Source organism: Pristiophorus japonicus, chromosome 3 (genome assembly GCF_044704955.1).
Source record: "Pristiophorus japonicus isolate sPriJap1 chromosome 3, sPriJap1.hap1, whole genome shotgun sequence".
In the NCBI taxonomy this organism is placed as follows: Eukaryota; Metazoa; Chordata; class Chondrichthyes; family Pristiophoridae; genus Pristiophorus; species Pristiophorus japonicus.
In genome coordinates this window covers 286,204,161-286,221,797 of record NC_091979.1, presented here as the reverse complement: position 1 = coordinate 286,221,797, position 17,637 = coordinate 286,204,161, and the positions used below count along the sequence as shown (strand labels likewise).

Sequence of the window (17,637 nt, the reverse complement as noted above, 5' to 3'; positions counted from 1 at the left end):
TGTCGACGTTAATGTGGCGGTAACTCTACCGACCCCACTTTGAGGCTATTACTGCTGCATTAATGCCGATTTCGGCAAGTTGAAATCAGTCCCCTGGGATTAGGACTGAGTGTGTGGACAAGGCAATTCAACAAGGCATTCAAAGAGTTGCATCTTAGCCACAGAATAGTTGACTATCGATATTCCATCCTTTTTTATATACATCTTCACTATGTATTTTTATTTTCTACTTCTTGTATCACTACTAAACACTTGTCATCAGTGAATTGATTAATAAGACGATTGGATTAAGTTAAAATAAGGTTCTTCAATTTAATTTAATTCTTGATTAAAACAAAAACTTTTTTATCAGTTGAAGTGAGGAGAAAAACATATATTTCTTACTTATCATTGTGGTGCCTCCTGCCAGTGCTGCTTTCGTTCCTTGGTAGAAGTCATCAGCAGTGGTCATGCCCATGCATGGCATTTGCAGATGAGTATGGACATCAATTCCACCAGGTATGACCATCTGTCCATTGGCCTCAATTATCTTTACACCACCAGGAACAATGAGGTTATCTCCAAGTTGTCTAAGAAGACATCACACAATGTGTTAGACTGTTGACCATGCTGTACCAGAATTAGCATTACAAAGATGTTAGTCGGCACTTTTACATATGCAGTAGACATCGTCAAATGCAAAACAAATTTGCATTTTAAGGTCCTCATACCTTGATTCCTCCCTCCCTTCCATTAACTGCCCATATTTCTGCTCCTGTGATTTAGAAGGTATTTTATAGTTTTTTCTCATTTCTTTCCTTTTTGGCCTTTTTGTTTCCTTTTTCTCCTAACCTTTGACATGTTCCCTTTTTAATCTTTTTAAAATCTTACTGTTAAAAATTGTGACAATTTGTATAAATTCATGTATAAATGTAACAATAAAGAATCCTCTTTCTTTTTTCATTTTTTCATTACGACCCCAAGGTTTTGTCATTCACATGGTTAGCTGTGAGCGATTAAATTGCAGAACTAAAAATAGAAAGCAGCCACGAGAATTCCCAGGCAAAAGAGCCTTTACTATTATATGATCTGACATGCCATGTTCAAAAGCCGGTTTGGATTTGTTCATACATGATAGAAAAAAATGATATAATTACAGTAGATTACCATGCTAACATTTTTGAGTTTAATCAACAACAGGATACTGGGGGGCAGAATTTTATTCTGGGGTGGGTTCGCCACTGGAGGGGGGCCTTTCACCCATCATCCTGACCCTGACCTATTTTCCTGGGTTGGGGCTTTTGAGTTATACAGGCAGGCTCCCAGTGGAATCTCTGCTGCACTTAAGGAGCCTGCAGTTGTTTGCCAAGGAAATAAGGCAGTGTTTTCTGTGGGATGCATTACAGAGATTCAGGGCATCAATATAGTGTCTTCATAACAGAGCAGTAGGTCAGTCACTGCAGTGCCAGAAGGAGAGGATCACTATTAAAAGGGACAAAAGCTCCACATAGGTTTTCTGTAATGTTTTATTTTAGGCCTCAGAAATACCCCAAGTCCTTTTAAAAGGTGAGTGAGGGGACGTCGAAGAGAGGGACAGGTGCCCACTGTGATGCCCTCTCCCTCTGATTGGGCACTTCAATGTGCCTGTTCCAGGATTTATCGGCAACAGCCTGACAGTCCTCGGTGGTAATTGAGATGGGAGGCAGGAAAATTGGACAGATTCCCAGGCGGCGTCTCCCAAGCATTATTTATATGTGGCGAGGTGGCTGACCAAATTCCGTACTAAGGTGGCAGGGAGGGGAGATCAAAATTCCTGGTGATGCTGGCAAGGGTGGGGATGTGGCCCACGTCAGGCCTTCTCATCCCACTTCCCAAGATTTTTCACTTTGGTAAGTGTAGCAGAGGAAATTCCAGTCCTCAGTTAGTGTAGCCTACATTTTCCAAATGGCATTACTTTAACTCCGGTGTTACTTTAATTCCAGTGTTAAACAAATTTAATACAGATAGCCCAGCCCTGGCATTAAAACAACACTGACTAAAAAAAATAGGCATAGAAGTCTTAAATCATATTTTGCTCATCATGGCAGATCAGATATAATATGCAGACTCATATTATTGGCACTGGAGTTCAAGAAATTAGCGACAGATAAGCATATCACAACACGTCGAATTATGTACAATCCAATGACCAAGATGAGCATGTATTTAAGACAGCAAAATGTTGCTGAGGAAAGGCAATGCAGATCATGGAGATCCTTATTTAACCCTGCTTGACTCGTGAAACACTTCAATGGAAGCGTTTGGCTCTTTTCCAGTACAAATTTAATGTCATAAAGTACCAAAAGTCACTTTTCACCACTGCAAGTCTTTTAATGCCAAGAATTGTGAAAAGCACTGCTAAAACTTGTAAAAATGTAAGAGGAGACAAACACGCTACTATAACAATAGGAGCCAAACAAGCTAAAGGAAAAAGATATTATGGATGCAGCCATAACGCGTCAATGGCAACAATCGGTTGTGAAAAAATTCAGTTTCAAAGAAGTCGCTAATGACTTTTATGAAGTCGAGATTAATAAAGAACACTAATAGAGGCCGCTGCGGCCCACTCCCTCCGACATTCCTCCTGCCGATCCGTCCAATGCCACTTCAGAGGTGGCCTGGAGCGGGCGGGAGGGGAGAGCCACCGGGAATCGCCCACTGACGTCAGCAGACGGCTGAATGGCGCAACTGAGCTCCTGCCCGCCGAGCTCCCAGATTCCTGTAGGCGGGACTCGGCGGCAGGACGGGAATGGACTGCTGGCTGGAGGCCGGTCTGTCCCCGACGGTGAGTATGAAGAACCTGAAAAAAAGATAAGTGAACATTTTTTTTTTTAAATTTTAAACAGCGACTTACCTGCATGGGGGTCCCCTGAAGGTCTTCGGAGAGTTTTTGTATTTTTTATTTGTGATTTTTATTTCCCGAGCTTCAACCCTCAGTGGGCCCGACTCCATTCTTGGCGGCACTTGGGCGGCCAGTGCCTCTGCCGCCGAGAATGCGATCTCCCACCCGCTGTCACCCAGATTGGCGGCGTATGTCGTCCATTTGCCGCCCGCCGACCTGCGAGGGACCTTCTTTATGAATATCCCGCCCAAAGTACCGTCCGGTACCTCAGGGCCATCGGCAGCACCTTGGGTGGCACTTGGGCGGGTGGAGACCTTGCTGAAAATCGGCCCCATAAAACATCTCACACAACTTGTGAAAATCAGGAACCTCCTGCAAGATACAAGCTGCTTGGTTGGTCTAGATTTGTACCGAAGTGCAGGTTGTTTATTGTTAGAATCCAGTTAAGCAATTCTTGGCGCGAAGATACTGGCTGCAGAAAATGAACAGAAGGATTGACTACAATGTTGACATTAAGAAAACCATCAGACTGATCAAACCTTCAATCAAGCATTATGTGGACAAACACATACACATTATGGGCCCGAACTTGGTGCAAAATAAGTTCCGCCCAAGTGACCGCTGAGATCGTGACAGTACTTTGGGCGTAACTTTCATGAAAAAGTCCTGGAAAGACTGCCCGGCGGCAAAGAAAGGACTTACACCTTGAATCTGGGTGGCAGAGAGATCAAAATCTTGACGGCAAATGCAATCCTCTGCAAAATACCACCGAGGATTGAGTCGAGCCCAGGGAGGGGGGAACAAATCAAAATTTAAATTTCCAAAAAATTAAAAAAAAAACACTGGAAAACCTTCAGGGAACCCATTCACCTGAATCGCTGGGGGAAAAAAGAAAAGAAATTTACAAACCTTTTTTTTACCGGTCTTCATACTTACCGTTGAGATTCAACCTGCCTCCATGCAGCGGTCCTTCCTCCTGCTGCAGCGAACTCCCGCCGGACCAAACTGGCATCTCGGCGGGCGGGAGGACATTTACGCGTGTTGCACGCCAGCGGACGTCAGCGGGTGGTCCCCAGCGGTCTTCCCTCCCTGCCGGCGGGAGGCCTCCACCAAACTCGTTCGAAGGGGAGACCGCCCAGAAAACTCGGTGGCAGCAGGCAGTGAGTCCACCAAGTACAGCCCCTATGATCTTTGCAGCTGTTAGGCTTCAAAGAGGTAGCCCCTTATCATTTAAGTACACAATTGAATTGAACTAGTTCTAAACCACGTTGAGGTTGTGTGTTTCGTGGAGCAGAAATAAAGAAGCTACTGGGTGGAAATAATAAGTACATTTATAATAAAAGAGATCATTGTACATCTGAGCAGGGGTGGTAATATTTCATACTTCAAGCAAACACATTTCAACTACTGCTGGTCATTTGTCTTTATAGGTCTTGAAATATTCTGGTTAATTGTAGTCCATCTTTTGTCATTTCCAGCCAATTTGCCCAACATTGATAGACAAACATTGAATGCCCTGGGCAAAAGCCTGGCCTCCCATTCGTGCTGCCCCAATGCAATGCAGCTGGGATATGAATTCACTGGTTTGTGAGACTGAGTCTGAGTGCAAAACTATAACCCTTTTGTTAATGCTTTGAGTGTTCTTTTCAATTATAGAGCAATAATTTAAACACAATGTAGGTTTTTAAATCTGTTCAGGTATTTGGCTGCTGATGGCCTCTATGATCTGAAATATTAGATCCATCCTCTATTTGCATTGATTAATGTGGTATTACTTAGGAATTAAAATGTTTGCCATATTTCTTAACGGAGGGAAGTTTGACCTGAAACAACGGGTGGGTTTGGAGCATGGGGGAAGTTAAATTGTTAAAAATTGATATCCCGACTTGAACCTGCCCACTTTCAGTTTTAAAGGAGGCGGGACGGAAAGCAGGACAGGGCAGGCAGCCAACCCGCTGTCAGGAGGCGAGACGTCAATTTAAATATTACAATGAGGCTGGCGTCTCTTTAACCAACATTTTATTTTTAACTCTATTTGGTCAGGTTTTACACTCTTTGTAAAAGCCGGCAGTTACAGCAAGATGAGGAATGCTGCATCCAGGAGATAAGTGTCTTTATACCTACCTCCTGGATCCAGGGTCCCAGCAGAGTCCACCCACTGCGATTGGAGACTCCCTCACGAGGCCTCCAATCGCCTTCCTGGATCAACACCATCAACCCCCTCCGTCCAACTGACCAACCTGAGGCTGACCCCGATCCTCTGGTGGCCAGCCCTAATCTGATCCTCCTCCCCCCACCCCGCCCCCGATGATCTTGAGGACTGCACCGATCTGATCCTCTTTCTCCCACCCCACCCCACATCAGCCTGAGACCGGCCCCAAACCTCCAGTGGCTGGCCCCAATTTGATGTTCCCTCCCCCGTCCTGCACCCACCAATCAGCCTGAGACCGGGCCTAATCCTCTGGTGGCTGGCCCCAATCTGATCCTCTTTCTCCCACCCCACCCCACATCAGCCTGAGACCGGCCCCAAACCTCCAGTGGCTGGCCCCAATCTGATCTTCCCTCCCCCCTCCTGCACCCACCAATCAGCCTGAGACCGGGCCTAATCCTCCGGTGGCTGGCCCCAATCTGATCTTCCCTACCCCATCCACACCTTCATCAATGATCTTGAGGCCAGGCCCAATGCTTTGGTGGCTGGACCCGATCTGATCTTCCCTCCCCACCCACCCCCGCCCCCCCCAACAATGATCTTGATGCCGGGCCCAATCCTCCAGTGGCCAGCCCCAATCTGTTTGAGTGCCGGGTGATCATGTAGGATCGCGGTTGCCGATGTTGCAAAGGTGAGTTTCTTTTCCTTTGCAGAGCCTGCAGTGATGGCCCTTCCCTTTAGGCATCAGAATGAGCCTTTATACGCGGCAGCGGTGCATAGAAACATAGAAAATAGGTGCAGGAGTAGGCCATTCGGCCTTTCGAGCCTGCACCGCCATTCAATGAGTTAATGGCTGAACATGCAACTTCAGTACCCCATTCCTGCTTTCTCACCATACCCCTTGATCCCCCTAGTAGTAAGGACTACATTTAATGGCTTACCCCTTATCCTTAGACTGTGACCCCTGGTTCTGGACTTCCCCAACATTGGGAACATTCTTCCTGCATCTAACCTGTCTAAACCAGTCAGAATTTTAAACGTTTCTATGAGATCCCCTCTCATTCTTTTGAACTCCAGTGAATACAAGCCCAGGTGATCCAGTCTTTCTTGATATGTCAGTCCCGCCATCCCGGGAATCAGTCTGGTGAACCTTCGCTGCACTCCCTCAATAGCAAGAATATCCTTCCTCAAGTTATGAGACCAAAATTGTACACAATACTCCAGGTGTGGCCTCACCAAGGCCCTGTACAACTGTAGTAACACCTCCCTGCCCCTGTACTCAAATCCCCTCGCTATGAAGGCCAACATGCCATTTGCTTTCTTAACCCCCTGCTGTACCTGCATGCCAACCTTCAATGACTAATGTACCATGACATCCAGGTCTCGTTGCACCTCCCCTTTTCCTAATCTGTCACCATTCAGATAATAGTCTGTCTCTCTGTTTTTTACCATCAAAGTGGATAACCTCACATTTATCCACATTATACTTCATCTGCCATGCATTTTCCCACTCACCTAACCTATCCAAGTCACTCTGCAGCCTCATAGCATCCTCCTCGCAGCTCACACTGCCACCCAACTTAGTGTCATCCGCAAATTTGGAGACACTACATTTGATCCCCTCGTCTAAATCATTAATGTACAATGTAAACAGCTGGGGCCCCAGCACAGAACCTTGCGGTACCCCACTAGTCACTGCCTGCCATTCTGAAAAGTACCCATTTACTCCTACTCTTTGCTTCTTGTCTGCCAACCAGTTCTCAATCCACATCAGCACACTACCCCCAATCCCATGTGCTTTATAATTTCTTGTGTGGGACCTTGTCGAAAGCCTTCTGAAAGTCCAAATACACCACATCAACTGGTTCTCCCTTGTCCACTCTACTGGAAATATCCTCAAAAAATTCCAGAAGATTTGTCAAGCATGATTTCCCTTTCACAAATCCATGCTGACTTGGACCTATCATGTCACCTCTTTCCAAATGCGCTGTTATGACATCCTTAATAATTGATTCCATCATTTTACCGACTACCGATGTCAGGCTGACCGGTCTATAATTCCCTGTTTTCTCTCTCCCTCCTTTTTTAAAAAGTGGGGTTACATTGGCTACCCTCCACTTCATAGGAACTGATCCAGAGTCTATGGAATGTTAGAAAATGACTGTCAATGCATCCGCTATTTCCAAGGCCACCTCCTTAAGTACTCTGGGATGCAGTCCATCAGGCCCTGGGGATTTATCGGCCTTCAATCCCATCAATTTCCCCAACACAATTTCCTGACTAATAAGGATTTCCCTCAGTTCCTCCTTCTTACTAGACCCTCTGACCCCTTTTATGTCCGGAAGGTTGTTTGTGTCCTCCTTAGTGAATACCGAACCAAAGTACTTGTTCAGTGGCCCAGTGTGCAGTGCTGTTGAACTCACCTGCCCGCCTGCCGCTGATTGCGCTCCAAGAAGTTTTTTAAAGTTTGAAATGGTGAGTGCCTTGCACTAATTTTTCAAACTTTTAAAAGGTAACACCCCAAATGGGCCGATACCCAATTTCACTCCCACTGATCTAGGACCATAAGAGATCCCATTGGATTAAAACTCAGTGATCTTTACTTTTAATTTACCATGCTAGCCTTGGAACTGGGAACATTTGAACCTTAACTGGGTGACAAACAAAAGTCTCATGATGGAAGGCTGTTTCTGCTTCCAAGTAGTTCTTTCCATGTTGCATTATCAGTTTTTTTTTAAATTCAGGACACACCTGTAATTCGCCCTGACACTGTTATTCCATTTACAGGTGCAATCTGTATGCAATATGCTTATACTTACTTTATAATCCCATCTTCCAAGTAAATATCGGCAAAAAAAGACTGGTCATCATTGACTACCTTTCCTCCTTTAATAAGTAAGCGATCACTCTGAAAGAAATATTTAAACAATTAAATACTTAAAATGTATTTACTATAATGCTAGATGACAAAGAAAGACGTCTGAAAACATCAATACTATAATCTAATAATTCTCTTAATTCAGATTATTTGAGTAAGAATATTATTACCTAGAATCCATTTAATGTTCCTATTTATGTCTTAGTACTAAACAGTGACATCACCATGGAGATCATATCCATGGAGAAAACTTGTCTCTTCAAATGGGAAGAGAAAAAAAAGTAATGGGTCTATTCTTGATGGACAAATTTAGGGTTTTATATTTAAATATTTCAATCTTTCTTTTTTTGCTGATCTTCTCATGGAAAGAATTGCTGAATTCTAACCAAGTGCACAAAAATGGAGCAAAAACAGTTACCGTAGCAAGTCCAGAAGCATTTTTGTGCCTTTAAAAACAACAGTTATTCACATTCTACCCTCTGTAAACTTGAGGTCATCCAAAACTCTGCTGCCGTGTTCTAACTTGCACCAAGTCCCATTCACCCATCTACATTGGCTCACTGTTAAGCAACACCTCGATTTTAAAATTCTCATCCCTGTTTCCAAATCCCTCCATGGCGTCGCCCCTCCCTATCTCTGTTTTTTAAGAACAATATAGTACCTTATCATGTCCTCAGGACATCCCAAAGGGCTTGCATACTTTTGAAGTACAGACACTATTGTTATACAGGTAAATGCGCAAGCCAATCTGTACACAAAAAGGTCCCATAAACAGAAAGTGAATGAATGAGGAGTTAATGGCCCTGAAATCCCGATTCTGGGCTTCCCGCGGGCGGTCGCCTGAAAAGAGAAAAGATGCGCACTTTCCTTTTGCTCGGGCAACCACCAGCGATTGCGAACTTAGGCTTCTGTATGTTCATCGGACCGCATGCACGTCTGAACGTACATAGAGCTGGAGCTGGAGTCACGTGGGCCTGGACACCCAATCAAGGTCAAGTATTCTTATTCATAATAATGTGAACTCCGTAAGTCGGAGTTCTCATTATTATGAATGAGAAACACCCGCTCCCCCCCCCCCAACACCAAAACACAAATAAAAAATAGGAAAAAAAACTCACATATTTAACATTAATTTAAATTAAAGTTAATAAATGTGTTAGAAAAAATATATATATTTTTCTGATTTTTTTTTAAGTGTTGTAATTAGGGTTTAAAATAAACATACCTTAGTGGGCAGGGTTTTTAACATAAAATGTGTTTTTACATTTTATTTTTATGTGTTTTATATGTTTTAAAACTCTTACGCTGGTAAAAGTAGGCTATGCACCTGCTTTTACCAAGCACAAGAGTTTTAAGGACATTTGCTGAGCAAGAGATGGACAAATAGCACAATCTTGTCCATGCTGCCGAGATGCGTTGGATCTGACAAACCAGAACTTGATATATCGGAAAAGCTGGTTTTCGGCGCATGCGCATTGTGCGTGGAAAACCGGCTTTTGCGATGCCTTCCCAGGTCCGTGCACACTCCGTACGGACCCAGGGAGGCCGGAATTTCAGGCCCAATCTGTTTTTCTTGGTTTTCATTGAGGGAGAAATGTTGACCAGGACAGCAAGAGAACTTCTTCGAATACAGCCATGGGATCTTTAACAGCAATTTTCACAAGTCATGGCAGACATTGGGATATTTCCCATAATTAATAGATATATTTCCCATAATTAACATAATTGCAGTGTTGGACAGTAGTAGTAGGGGCAATCAATTAGAATCAGCCAGCACATCAATTTTACAATTTAAAAACAATTTCTACATTTCTTCCAATGCTGTGGAAGCAGCCAGACATGCTTTGCCTGCATTAGCAGAAGGATGGCTGGAATAGGCAGAGGTATTGCTGTTGTCGCTCAGGATAAGAATACATCCAGACTCTCCTACCAGCCCCCGCCAGTGCCTGCATAGGTAGTAGAAAATATACAGACCCTGGCTGCCCATGCAATTGCAGATTTGCTGTAGCAAGTTATCTCAGGACACAGCTGTTGTGAGGCAGTAGCCACTTCAATCCCAAGAGGCTCCTATTGATCCTCATGCACAATGCTTGGACATCACAAAATATGATTCCACTACAGTTGTTGCTTGTGTAGTGTTCTTGGCAAGAAATGGAGCAAGTGTCATCAGATTGGCATGAATAGCTGATTTGTGAGTTTTGTTGAGAAGTGAAGGTACTGTGGCTGAAAGCATTTGTGCAGAGGGCATGGGTTTATCTGGAGAGGGCTGTTAATGTAGGGAGTATATTTTCGGGCTAAGAGGTCTCCTGCAGAAGAGCAGCATGGAGATAGCTAGCTGCCAGCTAAGGGTTTACTTCTGCTTCCTCTTCATGTTGCTGAGTTTTTCTTGGTGCTCCCCTTACTGCACCTATGGGCCTTCCTCCTCCATAATCTCTAAAATGATGCCTCTTTGCAGGGCAAAGTTGTGCAGCATATAGCAGACAGCAACAATCATAGAAACTTGTCAGAATGTATTGAAGATACTGCTGGATACATCCTGCTGGGCACCCGAAGCATCCCTTCAGCACGGCAATGATGTACTCAACAATAACTCTAGAGGAGGCACGTGCCTCATTGTATATGCATTCAGCTGGTATAATCGGGAAACCACAGAGGTGTCATAAGCCATGGTTGCAGAAGATAATTTTTATCCCCTGGCAGGCACTCAGATTAACAAGAACTCAGGGTTAACTATAACTGGAGCGATGTACTGCCTTAAAGTGAAGGTGGAATGACATCTGCTGGGAAAGCACGTGTTTACTTGCCTCATGGTGCTGATGGTTACAGATGAGCTCTGCATTGAGAGAATGGAATCCTTTGCAATTCATGCAAGTACAGGCATTGTGTCATGGAGCATTGATAGTCCCCTATACTTTAAGACCCATCTTGTGTTGTTGCGTATTGTCCATGGGGAAGGAGATTAATTGTAATGATCACACACCACAATGCATCTGTGAGTTGGTTCATACATCTATCATCTATGCACCGCTCATTGGCTGATATTTGTGACTTTCTCAGTGGCACAGACCTAAACATATAACAGTGCTGTGCCTGTGGTGAAATTTGGCTGTGGGTTTGCTCGCGGGACGCAACTTAACTCTGCTGGCTTCCCTGGTGAATTGAAGCCTCTGTAAGCACTGCTCCTCAAACAAATGTGCTCCGTCGTCTGTATAATCTGGTGTGGGAATACTGGCGGGTGGGCGTCAATTTTCCCAGGTGAAGCCTGAGCTGCATGGCACTGCTCTGTTGAGTGCGACCTGCACCACTTCCAAACATGGTTGGAAACCACAGAGACACAGCATAACTAAGACTGCCTATTTCCACCTCCGTATCGTTGCCCGTCTCCGCCCTTGACTAAGCTCATCCGCTGCTGAAACCCTCATCCATGCCTTTGTTACCTCTAGACTTGACTATTCCAACGTACTCCTGGCTGGCCTCCCACATTCTACCCTATGTAAACTTGAGGTGATCCAAAACTCGGCTGCCCGTGTCCTAACTCGCACCAAGTCCCGCTCACCCATCACCCTTGTGTTCACCGACTTACATTGGCTCTCAGTTAAGCAACACCTCGATTTCAATATTCTCATCCTTGTTTTCAAATCCCTCCATGGCCTCGCCCCACCCTATCTCTGTAGTCTCCTTCAGCTCCACAACCCCCTGATATATCTGTGCTCCTCTAAATCTGCCCCCTTGAGCATCCCTGATTATTATCGCTCAACCATTGATGGCCGTGCCTTCTGTTGCCTTGGCCCTAGGCTCTGGAATTCCCTGCCTAAACCTGTCCGCCTCTCTACCTCTCTTTCCTCCTTCAGTACTCTCCTTAAAACCTATCTCTTTGACCAAGCTTTTGATCACCTGTCCTAATGTCAATTTTTTTGTCTCATAATACTCCTGTGATGCACCTTGGGATGTTTCAACACATTAAAGGTGCTATATAAATACAAGTTGTTGTTGAGAATTACAACAGAGGCAAATTTGAACTCCACCCAGATTTCCAAATGGGTACGTCCACTTTATATCCAATAAATGGGAGTTCCCCATTGTAAAATCTAAGCTTTGGAATCCAATCTTGTCACAAAGATTGTGTAACAGGTTTCAGATTTGGTGGAGTTGACCCTCACTTACGGACTTCCATGCTGCACTGTTCTTAATAAAAGAGAAATTGGTGTTATTGCACAGAGTTTCAAACTGCGCTTGGCACCTGTTCCTGACTGCATTCAGCTCACTAAGATGTTCATGATCCTCGTGTAGCAATAACATCAACTAGAGCAGCAATGACACACTGCTGATTGACAACAACTGAATGAGCTAAACCTTTCCCAGTTTTCACCTCTCCTCTCCTGAAGATAGTGACTCACATTGGGATATGGCTCCATGGGCACGGTAGCATTCTAGTGCCTTGCCCAAGTGGTCTTTCGTTAAAGGGAACATTTCTGAATCCTTGTCCTTGGTGAGGTATCTCTTATACTGTGAATTACTTCACCAGGGACAAGGGCTTGGAAAATCTACCTTCATACATGATACTAGTGAGCGTTGGTAGGCTGAGGAAAGGGCATCAGAACTGACCCTCCTGCTTTTCTTTCCCAACACACATAATTATCTAATAGGTGTCTTCAGATACTGATCAGAAGTGGGAACATCAGCTGATTTTCCCCTCCCACAACCCCCCACCCCCACATCCCGTCCCTCGTCCAAAAACACATAAGATAATTGTTTTGTCCCCTTTGCTGCCCTAGTTAAAGAACTTGACTGGGAAATTGCAACCGTTTGTGCAGGCTATTAAGACCGGTTTGGAAGAAAAAATGGCAGCCACCTTGCTTCCACCTGCTTGTGGCGTGGAAAGTGGCAGGTTGGCAGCGCTGCCACTTCCTGCACTCACTTCAGATATTTAGATGAGCCAGATCGTGATGTCAATCGGCATGCAGTGCTGAATTGACGCACAATCTTACACGTTGGATCTCGCCGCTCTTTTAATGCCCTCTCCAAAGCACACATGGCAGAACGTGTGTGTCGCAGTACGACGGACCCGCTGCCAGCACTTCTTAAAGGGACACAAGCAACTTTCAGGTAAGCTTAGATTTTTGCTTTGGCACTCGTTTCCTTGGGCTGGACTTTCCACTTTTGTGCAGATTAGCCAAAAATGGGCGTTATTTCCAGCGTGGGCAGTAAAAATGTGTTTTGAGATCGCCAGACTATCGCCCATTTTCAAAATCCGAACTTTCCATTTTTGAAAATGGGTGTTACCGCGAGCGATCTGAAATGGGCGTTAGCGTAAAATTTTCTTGATCTTCTGCCGTAAAGTGTCGCCGACCATAGCAACGGCATGGCAACGCTCGTTTCCCGTGTTTCAGTAGGTCAGGGGTCATCATTACACGCGCATAAGAGGAGACAGCGAGAGAGGGAGCAGAGAGGGATTGAATGTGTGTGTGGGTGTGGTGTGTGCTTCTTTGGCTGTTGTAGGAGGCACGAGGGAGATTCACCAGCAGCAAAAAGCCTACTAAGCACAAAGAAGGTAGTTGGCACCGAGTTTTTGTCAAAAAAATAATATTTAACATGGAAGGAATGGAGGAGGTGACTCAGCACGCTGTAGAGACTGAGGACGCTGGCGAAAGCAGTGAGGTGGGAGAGGAACAATTGGGAGGACGCAAAAGAGCGAGGAGGTTCGCAGACGAGGCAAATGCCTCCCTCTTGCAGGAGGTCGAGTCACACTGGGGTCAATTGACCCAGGGAGGGCGTGGGAAGCCCACCCCAAAGGCCTACTAGAAGATATGGGCCTAGCTAGCCGAGGTGGTCTCGTCGGCGACCAATAAGGTGATTCAGGGCAACCAATGCCGCAAGCGATGGATCGACCTTGTCGGATCCGCTAAAGTAAATATTATATTTATTTACATGTACTTATATGTTTATATAATTGGAATTGTAAGTGTAATGAGTGATTAAAATCAGTTGTGATGTCTTGCACTTATACCGGGAAGGTTGTACTCAAAGCCTGTGGTTACGGTGTACGTCTTTAGGTAAAGAATGATCATTTTCATTTTAATCATGATTACATCTGTCGGTTATGTATTGTATCAGTCTCTGTGACAATACCTATCAATGATATCACACAATGATCTCATGCCATGTTGTGCTGTTGTTACCTTTTTCAGAAGAAGCGTTCTGAATAGGGCCGAGCAGAGGCGAACGGGTGGGGGGCCACCAGTCATCATCGACCTCACCGACATCGAGGAGTGGGTGCTGGCATGAGTGGAGACCCACCCCCGGTCGGCCACGCATGCAGCAGCAGAGCCTGATGTGATGCCACGTGAGTAAAGTATACACCATTGCATGATGTAAAGTCAATAGATGCCACACCCACTCATAGCCGACCAATATTATATGATAGATGAATCATAAAATTCTTCTCTAAATAATGATGTCCTCATGAGAATCATTGCAATGTAGAATTTGGTGATGTTCCTGAAATATGATGTCTGTGATGATCTTGATAGCGGTGTTGCTTTTGTCATGCATATGCTTTGTGTAGCGCGGGACTCACCTTGTGACCCGAGCACCCACTTCTCTAATAACCTCATTTATGTTTTGTAGCTCAGCCAGCAGCGCGGCCCTATGGAAGAACACCGAGCCCAGAAGCTGGGGGCGCGGGGACTGACTCGCCAGACTCTCCTCCATCTGGTGCTGAGGAGCTCCGATTCTCACCCGTGCATCTGCTGGGTCCCTTCTCAACGGATGACAGTGGCAACTTCGAGGAGCCTGCATCCCCAACCTCCATAATCCATTCAACACCGCTGACATCTAGTGCTCCTGCGGCCATTCCCACCCACCTCCACCGTGGAGGTACCGGGCCCAAGAACCTTGCCACAGGGCAACCCAGGTGTCTGCAGGACTGCGCCAACCAAGCGGAGGTTGGTTCGATGTGGCAGGTCTGCTCCATGAGCGGCAGATCTGAGCAGAGCCATGGTACACTTGTCCAGGAGGAGTGTTGACATAGGTCAGCAGATCCAATAGACAATGGGGGGCATATGCTAACAGCTCGCCAGCATATCCACCACCATGACTGAGTACGTGCTGCGGATGGTGGAGGCTCTGGAGCTGATAGCCAGGAACACTGGTGGCAGAGGTCTCCCAGTGGTCCCGGAGCGCAACACTGCACCCCAAGGTGCCGCGCCCCCATTGCCAATGACACAGGAGAGCCAGGAAGAAGATCTTGCTTCTGGCCCGGAGGACGTTTCCACCTTGGGACCATCCTCTCCCGTATCCGTCCAAGCAGCGGTTCTGCCGTCATCGCCCCCAATGAAGCAGCGCCCGAGGAGCTCCTCGGCCAGGCGGCCTGGAGTCAGGAGGGGAAGGGGAAGGGGTAGAGGTGGGGAGGAGATGCGGGGTGTGTGGTGTGGTGCGGGGGGAGGGAAAGTGAGGTGCATGGCCGCAGCTGTTGTCTTGGGCATATTTTTATGTTGTTGATGCTATTTTGGTGGGAAGGTTGGGGGAAGGGGCGAGGGGGCTACCTTGCTGGTTTGCATTTGTGTTCTGTGTTGTTGGAAATGGTGACCAATCGAATGATATAAATGTGATAAATTTGTTGTGGGGTGGGGCGGTGGTGGGGTGGGGTGTTTTTACAGTTATAATTATGATCTCACACAAATGGTTGGATTAAATGTTTTTTATTTAACATAACCTTGTCGTGCCTTGTCTCAGATAGCTGCACTGTTACACACTGGTAATTCCTTAACATGAAAGGGTATAATTACACTTAACTTGAATCAACTTAAACTTCAACTGTCATCAAGGAGATGCACACCATTGATGTATGACCTGTGTTGCAACTTTGTAAATAACAACAACGTTCTTTCAAGCAAAGCGCTCATTTATGAGCTGCTGACGTAAGAGTCTTGCAGCTATGTAGCCATCACGGGCCCTTTCCTGCGGTCTAGATGGGGGCGGGACATGGTTTCAGCATCAGACTGATTGTCTGGTCCAAGGTCAGCGTCCATTTCCTCATCCTCCTCTTCCTCTCTCCTGAGGTGGACAGTTAGTCCCTTCTGGCAATTCTTGTCTCCTCCTGATAGCCAAGTTGTGCAGCATTGAGCACACCACCACAAATTGAGCTACCTGCTCAGGGTGATATTGGCACTCTCCTCCTGAGTGGTCCAGGCATCTAAAGCGCTGCTTAAGCACTCCAATGGTTTTCTCGACGATATTGCGAGTGGCTCTGTGGCTCTCGTTGTATCGCTTCTCGGCTTCGGTGTGGGTGTCACGCAGGGGGTCATCAGCCAGGTGGCGAGGCCATATCCTTTGTCACCAGGCTTCCAGCATTGACCTTGTGGCTGACTGGTAAACATGTCAGATACAGCGTACACATGCAGGATGTGAGCATCATTGGTTGCTGCCCGGAAATTTGGCATTCGCTGCCATAATTATTTGCTGGTGGTCGATAACGAGTTGCACATTCAGAGAATGGAATCCCTTGCGGTTCCTAAAAACCTCTGCATCCTGAAAAGATGCCCGCATCGCGATGTGCGTACAGTCTATTGCTCCCTGTACCTCGGGGAAGTTAGCAATTCAGTAGAATCCTAAAGTCCTCTCAGTCTGAGCCTCCCTGGTCATGGGGAAGCTGATAAAAGTCCATCCTGCATGCGTAAAGGGCTTCAGTGACCTGTCTTGTGCAGCAATATGAACGAAAGTGCCGCGGTGACCTTAACCTCGATGGATAGTGCGGTCCTGATGGTGCTGGTAGGCTACAGATCTCCCCTGAAGAGCTGGCATATCTCACTGATAACCTCGTTGTGGAAGCGCAGTCTCCTAAGGCAGGTGTTATCGGACAAGTTGAGGTAAGACTGCTTCTCCCTGTAAGTGCGGGGGGTGTAAGGTCTGGTCCTCCTCATCAGCCTGGCACATCTTAGATTGGGCACATAATGCTATCAAATATATCTTCTGCCATCTCTAGTCTGCAGCATGTGCGTACTCATCAAGACAGGCTGCAAAATGACAGGCCCCATTCCAATAACTATCAGTATTACACCGATTGTTCACAAACAATAAATGTCCCCACTAAGACACATAACGTAAATTCCAATCATCCATAGTATGATAAGATGTTTGTTCAGATGTTCACATCACCTTAAAAGACCTCCAGAATACATCCAAACTCCCCCGAAGTTGAAGCAGAGCAGCCTTTTAAATGAAGTGACCTGCGATTTAGAAAATGGCGTCCATACCGCTGTGATTAGTTCAGGTAAGAGCAACTTTTTCACAGCGGTTTTTTTCGGCAAACGATATTGTCGCCGAGATGTGTGCGAGGTGCCGAAGGTAACGCTGAGCGATTTTCTGGGCATTAGTTTCGGCAAATGTGATCTTTCCACCCCAAAAAAGTGGGCGGGCGGTATTATTTTTTATCGCTGTTATGTACATGCCGAAAGTAACACTCAGTGATAAGTGACCGAGAAATGGGCGTTACTTTCCATTTTGTGGCTAAATGGGCGATATATAGACGTTATACCTCATTTCAGCATTAAAATGGACATCCAGTGGGCGGTATGCATGCAAAAATAATTGAAAATCTAGCCCTTTATCTTTTATTGGAGCAATACATTTAAAAAGTTGTTAAAGAGTACAGGGAGTTTAGACTGTCTCAATTCAATTCCTAGTTGATCGAGCAAATGTGCCCATAATTCAGCATTAATTAGTGCGAATTGTCAGTCAAACTGAATGATG

General features: G+C 45.7%; 1 protein-coding gene across 1 annotated transcript in view; it reads right to left on the bottom strand.

Moving 5' to 3' along the window:
• The window catches only part of dpysl4 (dihydropyrimidinase like 4), a 47,708-nt gene that overhangs the window by 21,678 nt on the left and 8,393 nt on the right, over nucleotides 1-17,637 (bottom strand). Inside the window, exons 2-3 of the mRNA XM_070876793.1 lie at nucleotides 7,829-7,917; nucleotides 385-569 (exon numbers count right to left, since the gene is read on the bottom strand). Coding sequence (XP_070732894.1) covers nucleotides 385-569; nucleotides 7,829-7,917 — 274 coding nt within the window. The remainder of the gene's footprint in view (nucleotides 1-384; nucleotides 570-7,828; nucleotides 7,918-17,637) is intronic.